This window comes from Oryzias latipes, chromosome 13, assembly GCF_053564925.1.
Source record: "Oryzias latipes strain Hd-rR chromosome 13, Olatipes_Hd-rR_3.1".
Lineage (NCBI taxonomy): Eukaryota > Metazoa > Chordata > Actinopteri > Beloniformes > Adrianichthyidae > Oryzias > Oryzias latipes.
Window position 1 is genome coordinate 29,809,030 of NC_136249.1, and position 16,413 is coordinate 29,825,442.

The 16,413-nt window shown below is 40.7% G+C and overlaps 1 protein-coding gene across 21 annotated transcripts in view; it reads left to right on the forward strand.

Moving 5' to 3' along the window:
* The window catches only part of tenm4 (teneurin transmembrane protein 4), a 249,886-nt gene that overhangs the window by 98,649 nt on the left and 134,824 nt on the right, over positions 1-16,413 (forward strand). For 17 of the 21 annotated variants that reach the window (XM_078929945.1, XM_078929943.1, XM_078929946.1 and 14 more), the window contains one exon: positions 12,084-12,305. The exons of the other annotated variants lie outside the window; for them this stretch is intronic. In XM_078929945.1, coding sequence (XP_078786071.1) covers positions 12,084-12,305 — 222 coding nt within the window. The remainder of the gene's footprint in view (positions 1-12,083; positions 12,306-16,413) is intronic. 21 annotated transcript variants of the gene reach the window in all.

The window sequence follows — 16,413 nt, forward strand, 5'->3', positions numbered from 1 at the left end:
TTATGAATAGACTAACGTGACTAACATGTAGCCTATTACAAACAATAGGCTGTGTCCGAATTCCCACCCTAACCCTAACTACTAAAAAACTATAAAGTGCTGCACTATGTAGTGCCCTGGATTTTAAAGGCAATTCGGTCGCCATGATCACTACTTTTTTTTTTTTTAAACGGTGAATATGACGTCATCGAAATCTCATTGATATGAGCGTTTTGCGACGACCATTTATGAATCTACTATGTTCTGAAGATAAAAATGTTGATATTTTATTTAAAAAATACATTTAAATACATTTTCTTTGTTAAAATTATTCGCCAAACTAGTGAGCATCGATGCACACTTCTGGGAGATTTTTTTGGGCATTTAATTTTGGATTTGTAGATTTGGACAGCACTACAAAATGGCGAAAGTAGAAACTATTAGTGAGTAGTGAAGGAATTCGGACAAAGCCATGGAGTTACTGTAAACTCAGTTAATGAAGTTTGACTGGCTGACAGACTTCTTTCTGACTCTTGACTCAATGCGCCTCATATATGACATCATTTTGAATGTAGGCCATTCATTTTAGGAAAGACGTAACTGTTTGATCAAAAAATAACAACAAAAAGCTTATAGCTGCCTGAAAATTCCCATTTTTCAGAACTCTTGCAAAAGTTAGTGAACAAGTACAAGATTTAATGACATTGTTTTTAAGGAATGGCTAAATGCTGCTTATTTAAAAACCCACATTTTATTTCAAAGATTTTGCCAGAGCTGGAAGTGATTTGCCTCAGGCTAAGTGCATGTCAGCTCCAAAACCCATCTAAAAATCCACACTATCAAGAGGCCCTGGTTCTGATAGAATTAGAAACCTCACAAAACCAAACCTCACCACCAGTCGAAAAGGAAAAAAGGCGACAATATGAGACGCATGAAAGGAGTAGCGTTGGGTTGGAGGGACCTGCTGCCGCACAATAATCCTGTCGCTGTACATGTGTGAGCTTTTTGCCTTTCTGTCTTTCTTTTTTTCTTCCAACCTTGTAGCTACATTTCTTAATTCTCACGTCTGAAGCAAATCCCGGGCGCGGATTTGACATAGCAGGAAGTCACCAAAATGTAGCAGGAGGGAATAATGGACACAGATGGAAAACACTGCTTTTTGGAGCGCAATTGTGGAGGATTTGGTCACAATGAGGAAATCCAATTTTGATTTGAAATTTCTGCCGAGGCGATGAATGGAAAAGAAGTTGCCTCGGGTAGATAGAATTAAAGGGATTCAAGATGGGCAGCAACAGGAACAGCATGATTATCCTTTAATACTCTGCCAAACCAGTAATAAATCAAGCAATGAATTGCAAATGTATTTCCCCTTGTAGAGGACTGACTATGAGCCCTTTTATATAACATGGTAACTGTGGGCAAGAGCATCCACATGCTTAGACATGCTGCTTTTTATTCAGAAATGTGGGGGGCTGCTTTAGTGCTAACAGACACATTTCAGTGAATTCTGCAGCGGAGTGGGTAAAATACGAGCTTGAAAATGCAGATGTGATGGATCCACTCTGATCGTCTTTTGATCCAATCGGAAAGCGTTCCCATCTTTTAGTGATGATCATGCTGCCGTCATTTTCCTAGGACGTAGTTTCTGTAGAGTGGCTTGAGTTTATTAAAAGTTTGCTCATACCCCTAACCTACCATTACCGGTGCAACAAAAAAAAAGAGAGCAGCTGTGCAGAGGGTACAGTGGTCAACCTCTGATGGGAAGTTTGCAGGTTCGACTCCTGCCCTCCCCGCACAAATGTCAAAGTGTCCTTGGATGAGACATCAAAGCCGTCTTTGCTCCTGGTGGTTATTATTTTTTGGCGTTATTATTGTATATGCAATGCTTAAAGATGCTTGTATTACTGATTTCTTCATCTTTGTCAATAATGGTGGTAAGAATAACTTAAAAATTGTGGGACGAAACTTTTTGCTGGGGGGCAGCTGCCTCCCCCATGTCCCCTGTAGCTCCGCCCTTGAATCTAGTCAGCTACTAGTGCAGTGTTTTTCAACCGGTGTGCCACGGCACAGTAGAGATGGTCAGGTGTGCCGTGGAAAATTGCCCTCATTAACTGATCTAAAAACATTTCCCATCTCGAGGATATCAGCTCTTTGTTCATCCAAACAGGCCCTGATAAAACACTGAGAAGTTAGGAATATGAAAGATCGTAAAATGCTTCTTTCTTTGTGTTTATTTGATTCTATTAAAGACATTTTGATAAGAAGGATGGTACCGCGATTTGGCCATAGCTATAATGTTTTAGGAAGCGTCCCGCCCCTTTAACTGTCTCTACCAATCATTCTTGGAGGCTTAATCACACGTCATCAGTCTGACCAATCAGAAGTGGTTAAAGTCTTCACTTTCTTGTTTTGATTCTGCTCATAAAGTCGCTCAGTTCCAAAAAAAACCCAGCTAAAGCTCGTCTTTAGAGGTGTAGCTTTCCACAGAATCCGGTGTCAAACTGTGGAACAAGTGAACAAAACAATGAAGCTCAGAGAGGCGAGTCTGTCTGCGTTCTGCGGCTGTTTGCACTACATCTCCCATGATGCATTGGGTTAAAGTGAAAGTGTCTCAGCGCACAATTAGTCTTCCTTTGACGTCTTGGAACCACAACGAACACACATCAAACAGTTTTTAAATCTTCTATCTTAACTTTCATTACATTTTTTAGCAAAAACGGCTGCAACTTCCAGCTTTTTCTGCCACAATTATCGCAAAAATGCATGTGAGATTGAGGAGGGGCTGTAGATCAATACAGACTGAGTTTCTCCTTTTTTTTTTTTGGATGCTGGTGTGCCGCGGGATTTTTGACAAGGTTAAAGTGTGCCCTGGCTCAAAAAAGGTTGAGAAACACTGTACTAGTGAATGCATCAGAATGGAGCGGAGCAAGAGCGTATCATCTATGTCACGACTACGATCTTTGTCCAATTGCATTTTTTCATCAGCTCCGGATTCACTACGATTTGAATAAAAAAATAATAATGAATGAAATTTTAATCTTAATTTTCTATAGATATGAATTGTCATTGGAGTGAGTCTTTTAGCCCCCAGATTGAGCCTTTAGAAGACAAAGGAAAATTTCTGGAGGAATCCTCACAGATGGTGTCGTCTAGCCGGATTGCAGGGAGCGGACCGGTCGGGTGCAGAGGTGCTGGAAGCCGGTGGACACGGCGGGAGTGTGGAGTAAAAAGATCTCCAGTGTCAGCCCGTCCGAAGGGCTTTTCATCTTCCTGGGTGATATCTTGGCACGCTACAGGCAGATTCTGTTAAGCTGCAAGCTAATGATTCTGCCCTGCTGGCTTTCCTTTTTTGAATCTCAGCCGGACAGTTTTCCTTCTTCTCTTTGCGGATGAATAGACAAACACAGAAATTGTTCATTGCTGCAACGCAGTAATCTAAAGATAGTCTCCTTTTCATCAAAATGAAAGACCTGCAGAGTTGGTATATTTGAGTCATGCATGTTCCGGATCTCTTTAAAAGCACATCGTGTAGAAAATCTTCATATTTCTCTGTTTTTATGTGTTGGAAAAGGTATTTTTCTTCAGCATTTGTTTTCAACTTTCCTTTATGCTGTAATTATGTTTTTTCCCAGTTTTTTCTCTGAAGGAGAAAATATTGTTTTTCCAACACATGCTCGTTTTACACCGAATTTATTTCTATTTTTCTTGCTTTTTTGCACAATATTAAGTCTTGGCTTAAGAAAAAGCGTATTTTATTTTGAAAATTGGTCATAAAACTGTTGCAAAATTACCCCAAACCTTATTTTAGAATTGATTTGCAGTTAAAAGTTTTTGCATTCTCCTTTAATTTGACTTCCTATAGCTTAGCACTGACACAAGCAGACCCATCTGTTCATTAACAACTGTGTAACTTAAATTAGATTATCTATCAAGTCTGATTTCCATCAAAAACCGCTGGTTATGGCTCGCAGCTGTGTAATAGAATGTTATTATGCCAATTTGGGGATTTGAATAATGCAAAAATAACAACAACAAAAAGAAAGAAACAGTAACAGAAAGAAGCCTTTACATTGTTTGTGTTGCCTGGAGGGTTTTGATAAGTAAAATTAGGACCTGAGCACAAGCAATGATTAGTTTTCCCAAAACAAAATGAAATATTCCTATAAATTAGTTAATTGGACGGCATTAACTCACTTCATTCAGTCATATTTGAATCAGTGCCGGTGTGTTGAGCAACCATGAACCCAGCACACAGTGACAACTTAAAGCACATTTTTAAACTTATTTGAATAGTATTTTGCTGTTTAATGGTTGTTTTCACCTGTTCTTTGTGATCCAACGCTTTCTCAAGTGGTCATAAAAAGTCTATTTTTTGTTAAATATATTGGCAAAAAGGTGCCAAATTTTGGTGGCGCAATTATAGAAAGTATAAAAAAAATCTTAGTTTTAGTTTTGTTTTTGCTACTTTAAGGATGTTTTATGAAGTTTGTTCTTTTCTGTTCTGAAATGTTACAGTTTTGCAGAAACTTTGACATAAATGACACCAGATTTTAGTCCAAACCACAGACAGGGGCCATGTTTAAACCTTTTGAGTTAAAATACTGCCTGTTTAAAAAAAATAAAAATAAATAAAGATAACCTGACTTTCTTTTACTGATTGTTCTCTTGCTTTCAAAAAGTCAGAGGAAAACAGAGAATTTTATTCAGACGGGTTAACACTGATGGAGTTGAGGCCTAATTGGCGGTCATCATCTTTATAGACTGCTTCATGTAAGAATATGCGTAATAATTAACAACAGTAAGTTAACGTGTCAATGAGTTTTGATTAAATGTAAATAATTGAAAAAAAGAAATCTCTCTAAACCATTATGCTGATCTAAATAATTTTGGAGGCTGGACTAAACCATTTCTGTTTTCTTTTACATAAAATGATCAGTAAACCCAGTTAAAGGGATTTGATTCATCAATAGTGGACAAAAAAGGAGGTGAATTCAACATCCAAGGTAAAAACTGAAGAGTAACTGCATGTGAAGGACACTTTTATTTTTACAAAATAAAAGTCCCAATGAATCCCTTTTAAGAATAAAATGAAAAAAAGGAATTCTTGTGGGTTTATTTTCTCTTCTTCTCTGATTGGTGACTTCTAAATAAATGCAGGTAATAAATCAAGCAGTCAACAATAATATAACATGAATAAAAAGACTAATATTTGTCTATAATGAAAAAAGGAAGTACAGAAAACTGTTTTGTAATTACTCATTCACAGTTGCATTTTACTTGTAAAAAAAAAAAGAATAAATTCCTTAAGAATTACTCAGACGTAAATGAAGGCACAAAGCTCTGAGTTTTACATAAAAAAATCACTGAAGTTGCATAATTTTTTTAGTACTGTATTTGGTTTAACAGATTTTGTTTCCTGTTTTCTTAGCAGTTAAATTCAGAAAATAATTAAAGAATATATATATTTTTTTAAAAATGTAGCAAAGTTAAGACCCATTTTGACAACAACTGATTTCCACCATGGCAAAAATACATTACCTTTATATATTAATAATAGAAAACAAGAGCTAATTGTTCACAGAACACGTTTTTTATGTTAGCACAGTATTATTTTGCTGTTTTGTGACTTGAAGCAGTCCGTTTGAAGCCAACAATCCAGAAACATTAGGGCCTCTTTCAAAGATCAGGAGGATCTGAATGTTTACTGTCGCTCGTGGCTGCAGCAGCAAATCCACTTTTCATCAGCGTCAACACGTGAAAATAGGACAAAAGCGTGCCGTCGCGACCCCAAGCGCAATTGATGCCGGGAGCAAGTTATGCAACACTTTACTGATCTGCCAACAGACGGCCGACTGTTAGCAAACTGTAGCACCACTTTCTTTTTCATCCCTCTGTGTTTAAGAGCTCAGATGTGTCTGAATTCACTCACTACTTAGTGAGCCATACAGGGTGTTTGCCATTTTTTCAGATCGTCCGTATGTATATATTCTAAATCCAGTTCCTCAGAAATTTCCCAGAAGTCTCTGAAAAAGTGAAGTGCATTGATGCCGAATAGATTGTCCAATATATACCACAATGCATTGCGTTTAGATGATTTTGCATTTAAAAAATAAATTTAAATGTTTTTTTTTTTAATATATCATCAAAATAGTTATCATAAGAACACAATGGAGTCATAAATAGTCTGTTAAAATGTTCATATATTAGGTTTTGCTCTGGCAAATGAATGACATCATATTAAAATCCAGGGCACTAGATATGTATAGATTTTTAGAGCAGTGGCCTCTAACCTTGTTCAGGCCACGGATGAGTTCAATGTTTACGGACTGGAGGCTGAAGTGGGCGTCCAATTTCTTTTCCTGTTTTTTTGTTTGGTTTTTTAGTTGTGTTCTTGGTTTTGGTGTTTTCATTTAGTTAATTCCCCTAAGTCTATATAAGTGTCTGCTTTTCAGTTTGGAAGTGTCGGGTCATCTGCTCTGCTGTGTTCTGCTTTGCCACTTTTTGTTTTCTCCATGGATTTTGTCACGTTTCCCTTTATTTATTGAAATCCTTCAGTTTCTACCGCTATGCCATGGTCTCCTGAGAACTTTTGAGGGTAACGTTGGTCCTTATCCTCTGTAAATGACCTGCAGCTGCTTTAAACTTTATTTCTACTCTAGATTTCACGTAGAAACCATTAAAAGGTGATATCGATTTTTTTCCTTAACCCAGAGCTCTCAAAGTGAAAGTTAAAAAATCAAACGGCGACTTTAACGTCGTTGGACTTTTAAGGGGCGATGGACAAAAAAAAGAAAACAGTCACCAAAACTGTTACGTTCTAAAGATAATACATGTGAAGTTCAAGCAACTTTATTAGCAGCTTTCTTGTAATGTTAGACAGCCTTTTGCTGAATATTTGTCATTATTATTATGGTCTGTGGGAACAGCTGCGGCAATAAATCCAGATGTGGAGGAAAGACTCCTGGTTTTTGTCTGTTAAATGCAGCTTTCTTTTATTTTGAAATTGAAGGCTCTTGTTTCCTCATTGGCTCTTTTGTTTTGATAAATTTGCTAGCTTGGAGGTTTCAGTTTTGTGGTCGGCGCGTCCGTCTTACGACCGTAGCAGATGTATATTTCTCACCAGACCGTGCATCAAGAACGAGTCTGTTTTTCAAAATAAACCTTCTTTTAGAATCTGTTAATAAAGAAAACGGTGACAACATTGGTGGTGTTTACAAACTGTCCCACTCACTGGGGGGTTGGGGGACCACTGTTTTAGGGGTTAGGGTGTGGTGTAGCAGCACAGATATTAAAATGGGGTGAAGTGGGACTCTGACTCATCGCTTTGCAGAACTCTACAATCAAACCGGCTCTGGTCAAAGATGCATGTTTGCTCCTATTGGGCGTTTCACCGTAAATCCACAGCCTGTTCCGTCTCTAATCCTTAACTAATCACGACTCTTGATATCGAGGCCGAATCCCTTCACCTTTTCCCTGGATGCTTTGCTGCATCTCACTTTTTAGAGCGTTTTTAGGTTTCTGCTTCTTCCCCAAATGGCTTAAATAAACGCAGCGTTTTCAAATTAAAGCTCAGGAGTTGCTGGTAAAATCCGACTGATTATCTGGAAAACATACAGAGAAGGGAAAAAAACCAAGAAAAAACAGCACTGTCTAAATAAAAGTTGTTGACTCTTCTTGTTTGGATTCCTTTTTTCTCCTAATTGCAGCCTTCTTCCAAATCCTAATCACTATTTGCCTTTTTGAATTTTCTCTCTTTCTGTCCCTTCAAGTAAAAGCAATTTAATAGATAAATTGTCATGTTTATTTATGTGATAATGACTAATGCAGCAGCGTGCGCATTCTGATTAGGCCGGAGTGAAATTCTGCATCAAGTTCCTGATTGCAGTTGTGTGTCAGTAAATAACGCACAGCTATGCAGTGTTTGAGCTCCTCTAATATTTATTTTAGTCAGATTTAAATCTGTAGGGGAAAAAATGGGCAGTTTTTCCAGTGATGCACTGGTGTCCAACACCAAAAAAAGAAAAGAAAATGAACAGAATAATTAATCAAATGTCAGAAAATGAAAGCGAATAATGATCTTTAAAACTGCAAAGGAGTCTGGGTATCGTCTGAAGCTGTGATTGGAAGCGTTTCTATTTTTGGGGCTTTAATTAGCTCAAATGTTATAGAAAATATGACGTTGTGTTTTTATCTGCACTGGTAGGTTCAGGTTTTGACGTTGTGTTTTTGATCTTTCTGGTGTGAAGCCTGTTCTGTGGAATCAGACCGTTTGGATCTCGTCTCTGAAAGTTTTTTATTTATCCTTTTTTTTTTTGCTGTGCTGAACCTTACCAGGATTCTGTATTCTCAAATATCACACAGATGCCTTCAGGCGCCGTGTCGTAGCACGCTGTAAAGCTGGAGACATTAGAGATATTTTTCTTTGAAGCCACTAAGTGAGGACGGAAAGGAGTGTTCAACACTGTGGGGAGTGGAAAGGGGAGTGGCCTGAAGCAATGACACCCCCTCACCCAGTACTGTGAAGCTGCGTTCTCTCCGCCCTCGGCGACGCGTGTTCGAGAGGCCACTTCCAATGAGAAGTGCACAAATACTGTACAGCGGGAAAGTTTTGCACACCGGTGTGAAGCCGATATAAAAAGTCGCTTTTCTTCGGGTCAGAATCAGCCGATCCATGTTGATCACATAAACCAGGGTTCTCAAAGTTTTTGTAGCGGAGGGCCAAATTAAAAACTCGACGTTAGACTGGGGGCCAATTATGGTGAAAAAAAATGGATTAAGAGAAAAAGTTGTCTAGTAATTGTATCAGTCGATAGACTTTCTTTTGCTGGACAAACAATGTCAGCTACTTTCAGCACACATTCTTGGGCTTGCTAATCCAGGCCATTCCCAAAACAACAACGTAACTATCTGCTGTCACAGCTTCACTGGATTTAGCCTTTTTGTAAACATCTGGTGTGCAGTAAAGCCTCGTTGTTGTTGTTAGAGCTTTAGTACATTTCTCTTAACTGTTTCCAATCCAGCTTTGACAGTTGGACAGACGGTCTCATGTTTGTCTGTGGAGGTCTGTGGCGTCCAGAGGTTCGGCTGCTTCACAGACTTGATCTGGAGAACCGTTGCCATCTTGCTTTTAACTTGCAAACACAAAACATCTAGTTTCCAGTCTATACCTCTTTTCTTTTTGCTGCTTTATTTTGAAAAGAAAATCCATTAGAAGCATTAGGCCGCGTCTTTGCGCTGGTAAAAAAAACAAAAAATAACACCAAGTGCAATGGAAGTACATTTTCCAGTCCACAGATCCCAGTTATTTGTTCATTTCTTTAATTGGATGTCTAATGAGCTGATTAAGACCTTCAATGCAGTGGGAGAAGATCTGCCTCAGCAGTCAGGCCGAAGCGGACAGGCGGTGACTTCCCGACGCCGTGGAAGGGCAAGGCAGCAGGTCATGGTCCAAGGCCTCTTAAGTAAAAGCTCTTTTTCTCATCTCCTCGGTAATTCAGTGAATGAGAGCCAAGTTAATCAGCTGCGGCAGCCGGAGAAACTTCGGCGGCTCCTCACCTGCGCCGGCTTTGTCTTTATGCTGCCTGTGTTTTGGGTCCAAACTGCCCGGGGGCGTCATTAATTACACCGGAGACAGTAAAGCCTTTGTGTGCAGGAATAATGACCACTGAGCATTTCTTGCTTAACCTCATTTAGGTTATGACATCTTTGCCTGTTTTTTCTTTCTCCTGTTTGGAGGAATTTCCTTTAAGGATAAATGCAACAAAATTCCCGCGGTCGGGCAGCTCCCCCCCCCCCCACTCCCCCCGTCTGTCAGAGTGGCAGATAGCAGCTCATGGAGGGGTGCTGGGATCAGCAGAGTGTTGTTGTTTTGACACACACGCACACTAATGAAGTGTCTTCAGAGGGCTTGACAGTAATAGTGTCTGTCTGAGCACCTCAGCGTTTGCTGTTTTTCCACAGTCCAGAACAGCAGTGTCACGGTTGTTAACCCTCAGCGGGGGGGCGGGGCTCTGTCTCAGCGACACGAACCAAAGTTTACGGCCAGAAAGGTGTTTAGGACCACAAAGTGCGACTCTCTGAGGGGGCAGTTTGCTTCCTGATGTCTTCATATCACTAATTGTTGCCTAATTAGATGCGAGTCAGTGAGTCGTGCATTAATACTCTTCAGGGACGGTCACAGGAGGGGGGAGGGAATTCATCTCCTCTGATGAGCGACAGTCCGGTTGATTCCAACACAATCGCTCGTCAACAAAAGATCATCCTTTGATCTATTTTCAAAGCGTTTCCAGTGATGACTTTTGTTTTTAGCCCAAAAAAAACCTCTGTCAGTGTTTAGAACTTACTTTCTGCAGAGCGCCAGAAGTTTATCAGAAATAAGTTGTAGGAAGGACTGTTGGTGCAGGGTAACCCCGCCTCCCCTTCCCTTCCATTTACTGAGGATGTCTTAGCACTGTATGTGGTACGTCCGTCAGATTCCCGGCGGGTGCCTCTCTTTGGACTCGTGTGAAATCTGCCGCTGGACACCTGTCCAAAAATGTTTTGCTACATCGCTACATAGAAGCATTGACTGCATGTCCTATTTACAGCTGATGCACGGACGACGCAGATGATGTTGAGAGATCAGGTTTATTGATTTTTAAGAGCTCTACAAAAGCATCGGTAAACAGGTCTCCATGTCTGGGTTCATGTCATCATCCAGAGATTCTCACGGTACGGTGAGCTTCACCACTGCTGCCGGAGCGGCGTCTGAGTTCCTGTCTTTGTCACAGCTCTATGACGTGCTGTCATGCATTAGTGCCAGGAGGGAACAAGTAAAAACAAGAATATGGTAAAAATACAAATATCACAAAGTTCACGGTTGGAATGATCAGATTCTCTTCCATGTTGCTCATCAACACATCACGGGCCAAAGCTCATTGGTTGACGCAATGTGCCTTCTTTGCCAAAGTGCAGACATGTGAACTCTCATATACTGCCGTCAGACCAACGCACCGCACCCAACGCTCAAGTTTGACCTCCGAACGCGTCTGTAAATCGACTTGACATTGAAACCGGAGAACCCAGACACGCAAATCGTGTTCAGTGTGGACACAGCTTGAGAGCTCTCTGTTTACACGTTCTCCCGCTAGCTTCCAACCGCAACCTAACATTAGCGGTGCAACAAAAAAAGTGGCGAGCAATGTTGGAGCTATCCAGCCGTACAGTTTTGATCCAGATTTCAGCTCAGATGAGGAAAATGAGGACGTACATGAATCTAGTCGTCTACAAGTGGAAACATCGGAATGGAGCGGAGCAGGGAGCTTGTGCCCCACCCAGCGCCGGCATTTGTACATCTGCTCCTAATTTACAACAACTATTTGAATAAAGAAATACTCAGAAATGCAATTTTAAGCTGAATTTTCTTCATCTTTGTCCTCCATCATGAGAAAAACATGTCAAAAACCCAATTTTCACGGGAGTGGGTCTGTAAGTGGAGTCTTTGACAGCATGGTGCAGATTTGCATCACAAGTTAATCACACATTAGGGGGGGGGGGGGGGCTGTGGTGCTTAAACATTCCCTCACAGCTTGGGATTGAAACCAATAAGCCTTTTTATAGAGGGAAAGTGCCTGTTTTTAATGTAAGTCACACAAGAAGAGACGGAACGTGGAGGATTGCTTCCTGCCTCTGACTGCTGCTCGGGTTTGAATCTGCTAATTGTTGCAGGAAGTGCGGCTGGTGTTGAAGGACTTGTGGATGTTTTCGGGTTCCACCTGCCAGCGTAACGCTGGCAGATTGTTTTCTTCTCCTTGTTTTTGTGTTTTCAAAGAACACCTGAAAATGACGTTTTGTCAGTTGTGTTTTTCCAAACCGGGCGCCCGCCGTACAGTACGTCTCCCCCGTTCATTCTCAAAGTCATCCCACTTGTTTGTGTTACCAGCTGGGTTGAGGCGGCGGCTGTGGCGGCGTGGGGTGGGGGGGGGACAATAGGCAGATGTGTCCCCGTTTGTTTTTGAAGTGTCACAGTTGAGTCTTGCGTGTGTGTCTTTCTTTTTTTTTTGTTTGTGGTTGTGTGTTTCATGCCCCCCACCACCCCATGTGTTGTCTCTGCTTGTGGTCCACAGGTCCTCCGCTGCATTGTTCATCCTCCTCCTCCTCCCCTGTTGAGCAGCTCCCATGCCCTCCCCCTTGCATTGCAGCCAATGAGAGCCAGGGAAGGTTGCTAGGTAACAGTGCGGCTCAGCCAGCCCAGGACTCTGACTCTGAGGATGAGTTTGGCCCCGATTCATTCTTAGTTAAAACTGGCTCAGGGACCCTGTGTGCTCCTGCCACTGCAGACGCTCACGGTGAGTTAGTTTTCAAGCTACTGTTGCTTTTCTGCTCTGGTCGTGCCTACAAGCAAAAAAATAAAATAATGTTTTCTGTGCACCGCCACCACGAAGAGCAAAGTTTGAGTTCAATATGCAGCCTCAGGAAATTCAGTGAACCCGCCAAAGAAAGGTCTTCAAAGCTCAGAGCCTCATTCCAAAAGATGGATGATTTCGGTTCGAGCGAAGAGATTTGTCACAGATAATTCTCTTCTCTTTCAATGTCCGTTAGCGGAGTGGGAGTATCCATCTACCGCACAGTCCTTTCAGAAACAATCGCTCGCATGCGACTCCTCTGCGCTTCCAGAAAAAATAAGCCAGAAATGAAGACGAGTCACTTCATGGCCGCTGCGCTGCGGACGCCAATGCATCAACATTTGTCGCCACGACTCTCCTAAGTTCCATTAAAAAGCAGAGCTGAGGAACTCCTTGAATTCTGATCAGGCGAGCCGCGACTTTTGAGTCAGATTGGTCCTGAAGTGTGCCTGTGCGGTCCCTCCGAAATTAATGTCAGCTATTTATTCTCATGCCCCCCCCCGCTGTTGACTTAACGCTCATTCAAAGTGACAGAGCGACATTTGTGTTCAGAGTGCTAACATGGGGTTGATGCACGACAAAACGAAGCGACAGTCGGAAGGTGTCACCCGTTGGATCAGCAGGTAGCTTATTGATTTAATTATGACAGCATTTTTACTTTGGGGCGGGGGGCAGGCTGCTGAAATCCCAGCGTTTGTGCTGAGTTGTTGGTTTGTACGTGCTGTTTGCTGCACATTATTAGAGTTGGGTTTGATCTTTGCTGGCTTTTAAAGGCTGTTATGCTCATTAATCAAGCTGCCATGTTAACAAGTTCAAGGAAAAAAAAAAAAGGCTGGGAATAGTATTTCCTCAATGTGATGGAATATGAGACCTGCAAGTGTAGACGTGGATAATGCATCCGGTATTTTATGGTGCTGCCACTTCATCCGGTTAGGGGTCACAAAGGCATTGGATCCCGCCCCAGCGGATATATGGTAATAGCAGTGAGCAGGTTGTATGATCCAATAAATGCAAAAATGCAATGTTTCCATGAGGTTTATGAATATTTGCATTTCTAATAAGAAATCCTGACACTAAACTCTAGACAGTTCTAATTGAATTTTTAAAAGTAGAACAAAGCAAATCTGTTTTATTCATTTTTTGAAGCGACAAAAAAACAAAAACAAAACAAGTGAATAAATTGAAAGAAAACATATAAAGATTTAAAACAGTGTGTATTTCAATTATAACACATTAAGTTAACTTTTGGTGTCTTATACTTCACCACAGATGTCGCCACTGACACTAAATAGCTCATTAAAGGGTCTAAATCATTATTTTCTTAAGCCTTTTCAGAGTAAACTATATCCATATTACCTTTGGCACACAAAAAAAAAAACTGTTTTTATACCTGCAAGTAAGACGACTTGATGACTGAGGCTCCCCCTTTCGCTCTGTGTAGGCACCGCCTATTTCATGGCGTCAACTTAAAGCTGGCCTTTCTGCGTCCCGCCCACGAAAACAAACAACATCAGAACATTTGCAAAGACGGCTGTGCATTTGTGCACATAACAGAAAAGCTTTTAGCCGATCCCCGCTAGCTACGCAGAGAAAGTGAGGGTGTGTGTTAGCCTGGGGGCGGGGCTGGCATCACAGATACTTCCTGGAAGGGACTGTTCACTTTCATACATATTGTTTTTGTAGGTTGCCAGGTGCTCAGAGCCAAGGGATATTCAGAAATGTGTGAATGGATCCATTTTTGTGAGAAATGAACGTTTAAATACACACAAAAGCTCAAAAAAGTTAATTTAGCGCGATATTTGACCTTTACACTATTGTGAAACCTCAACCATTTACACAATCAACATGAATCGGCTGATTCTGACGCTGAGCTTTGCGCTGATATGCAACCCATGGAGTATTGCATATCAATACAAGGCTGCTTTCCTTTGTGACTCAATCCGCTGGAATTAGGCTATTTGCATTGAAGAGTTATGGTGGTCGACACTGGAGTTAACGCTTTTGGTGGTAAGGGGTTAAAATCATCTCGATTTCAGAGTTCCTTTTCATTCCCATGGTGGTGTCCACTGCACCACAGCCCCATTGACACATTTCCTCCACTTTCACCTTTGCTAAAATTACGTTCCCTGTTAATCACCTGCTGGGAATGGAGTGAACGAATGACCTTTTCCACCCCACTACCTCATTTCTTACTTCAGAAATGGTCAGTGCAGCTGTAGGTTATTCTTCTTTTAATCTATAGAGCCTGTGGAGTGATTTTCATTTATTTTAATGAGGCAGCAGGCTAAAAGCAGTATGGCTTTAAGCTGCATTTCAGCAGAGGCGCATGATCTATTATGGCAATAGTTTCAAATCGTGCTGCAATTATCTATGACAAAACAATCAAAACAGTTTATCGAGGATTATGGACAGATTAACACCTGAACTTCCTGTTTGAGCCCTTTTTTAAATCAAAATATTGTCATTTTACCAGGTAACTGACAGGTAGCTCATCATGGGACGAGCAACGGTCCACTCCAAACTAAAATGATACTTAAATTTTGATTCCAAACTCCTTTTTCTTTTGCTTTATTGTTTGGATAAGATCTTTAATATTACACTAAAGTTGATGCTATTTATCAACCTCTTTACCTAATTTGTTATAATTCAGATCAAAACTGTGGGGTGTGGCCTAATGATTGACAGATTCTTATCACATTTCTCTGGTTCAGAATGGCCTTACTGGTTCCAACTATTGATTGTATGTTAGAGTTAGGTAATTATCATTTGCTTACACACTATTATCACCATAATATGATTGTCTCAGTTCTATTTTTCAGTAAGAAAACAATGACTTGGAAAGTTCTGATTATACAAGAGTATGATGTTCCTGATCAAATGACCCACGTTCATGTCTGCAACCTTCAGTTTTCAATAAAAAACGAGGCTCCATGCGCTAGGAAGGCAGAACTCCTCTATGACGGTTTGCGCTGTGACAGACCGATTCTCCTTCTGCAGAAGTTTAGCAAAAATTCTCATCTCCTGTGTGGTTCTTCTGTTTATTAAGGAAAAAGTCAAAACCCTGACACTGTATATAAGAACCGGACTGGTGACTCCTCATACTTTACGTCCCGAAAAGAAAGTACCCACTGGTTCCAAGAAGGCAAAATCCCATGGAGAGAAATAAACAGCTATTACTCAGTCATTGTCAGAATAACCATTCTTATTCTGATATCTTTTTTTTAACATCTTCTTGCTAATCCTATTTTTTCTTTCATGAGTTTTCTTCAGTAGGTTAAGTTATTCAAGTTATAAACAGACCAATCAGACGCCTCAATTAAAGTAGGTGTTCTGAAGTTAAATATTCATACAGATTTCATTTAGCCCACTTTCAAGGGAAGCGGTTGGACTTCCAACAAGCTCTCTCCTGATTGGCAAGAGTGGTTGTCATAGAAACGTTGACTCAGACTAACTAGGACCAGTCACTGGCTCCAACATGGCAGCGACGAACTCTGCAAATAAATGACAACAATTGACTTCATTTGGTTGGGGCTGAAAGTAAGCCATTCTCTTTTGGTGACGTCACACTCTCTCACTCCAGTTCTTTTATACAGTCTATGGTTCCAACAACTATTATTTTTTCCCACATTTTTGTAAAGTTCAAGGTTCTGTCAGGTTTAAATTATACCACGAAGACATCCATTACAAGACTAAAACATTGACATCAGATTTAAACCAATTGGTACCGTCACATGACATGCCCTTCCTATATATCCCATTAGTTGGAGAGATGCACTAGACCAGCACAACTTTTAATGATCTAATGACACAAAATATTAGAGTGTAGCTTTATTTGCGGCTGTAATGGACAGTGTTGCTGCCGAGTTCCCTTGATCGTAAAACAAAACAAAAGCTATACAGAAGGTTGTTTCTGCCCGCAGCTGTAACCGTATACAAAGACTATAATCATGTTAAAGACTGACTGTTTTCATATGACAACACCTCCTTTTACCTTTGAGAATCGATGAGGGATCTTTGAGCTGAACTGGAATGAGGGATCTTTGAGCTGAAC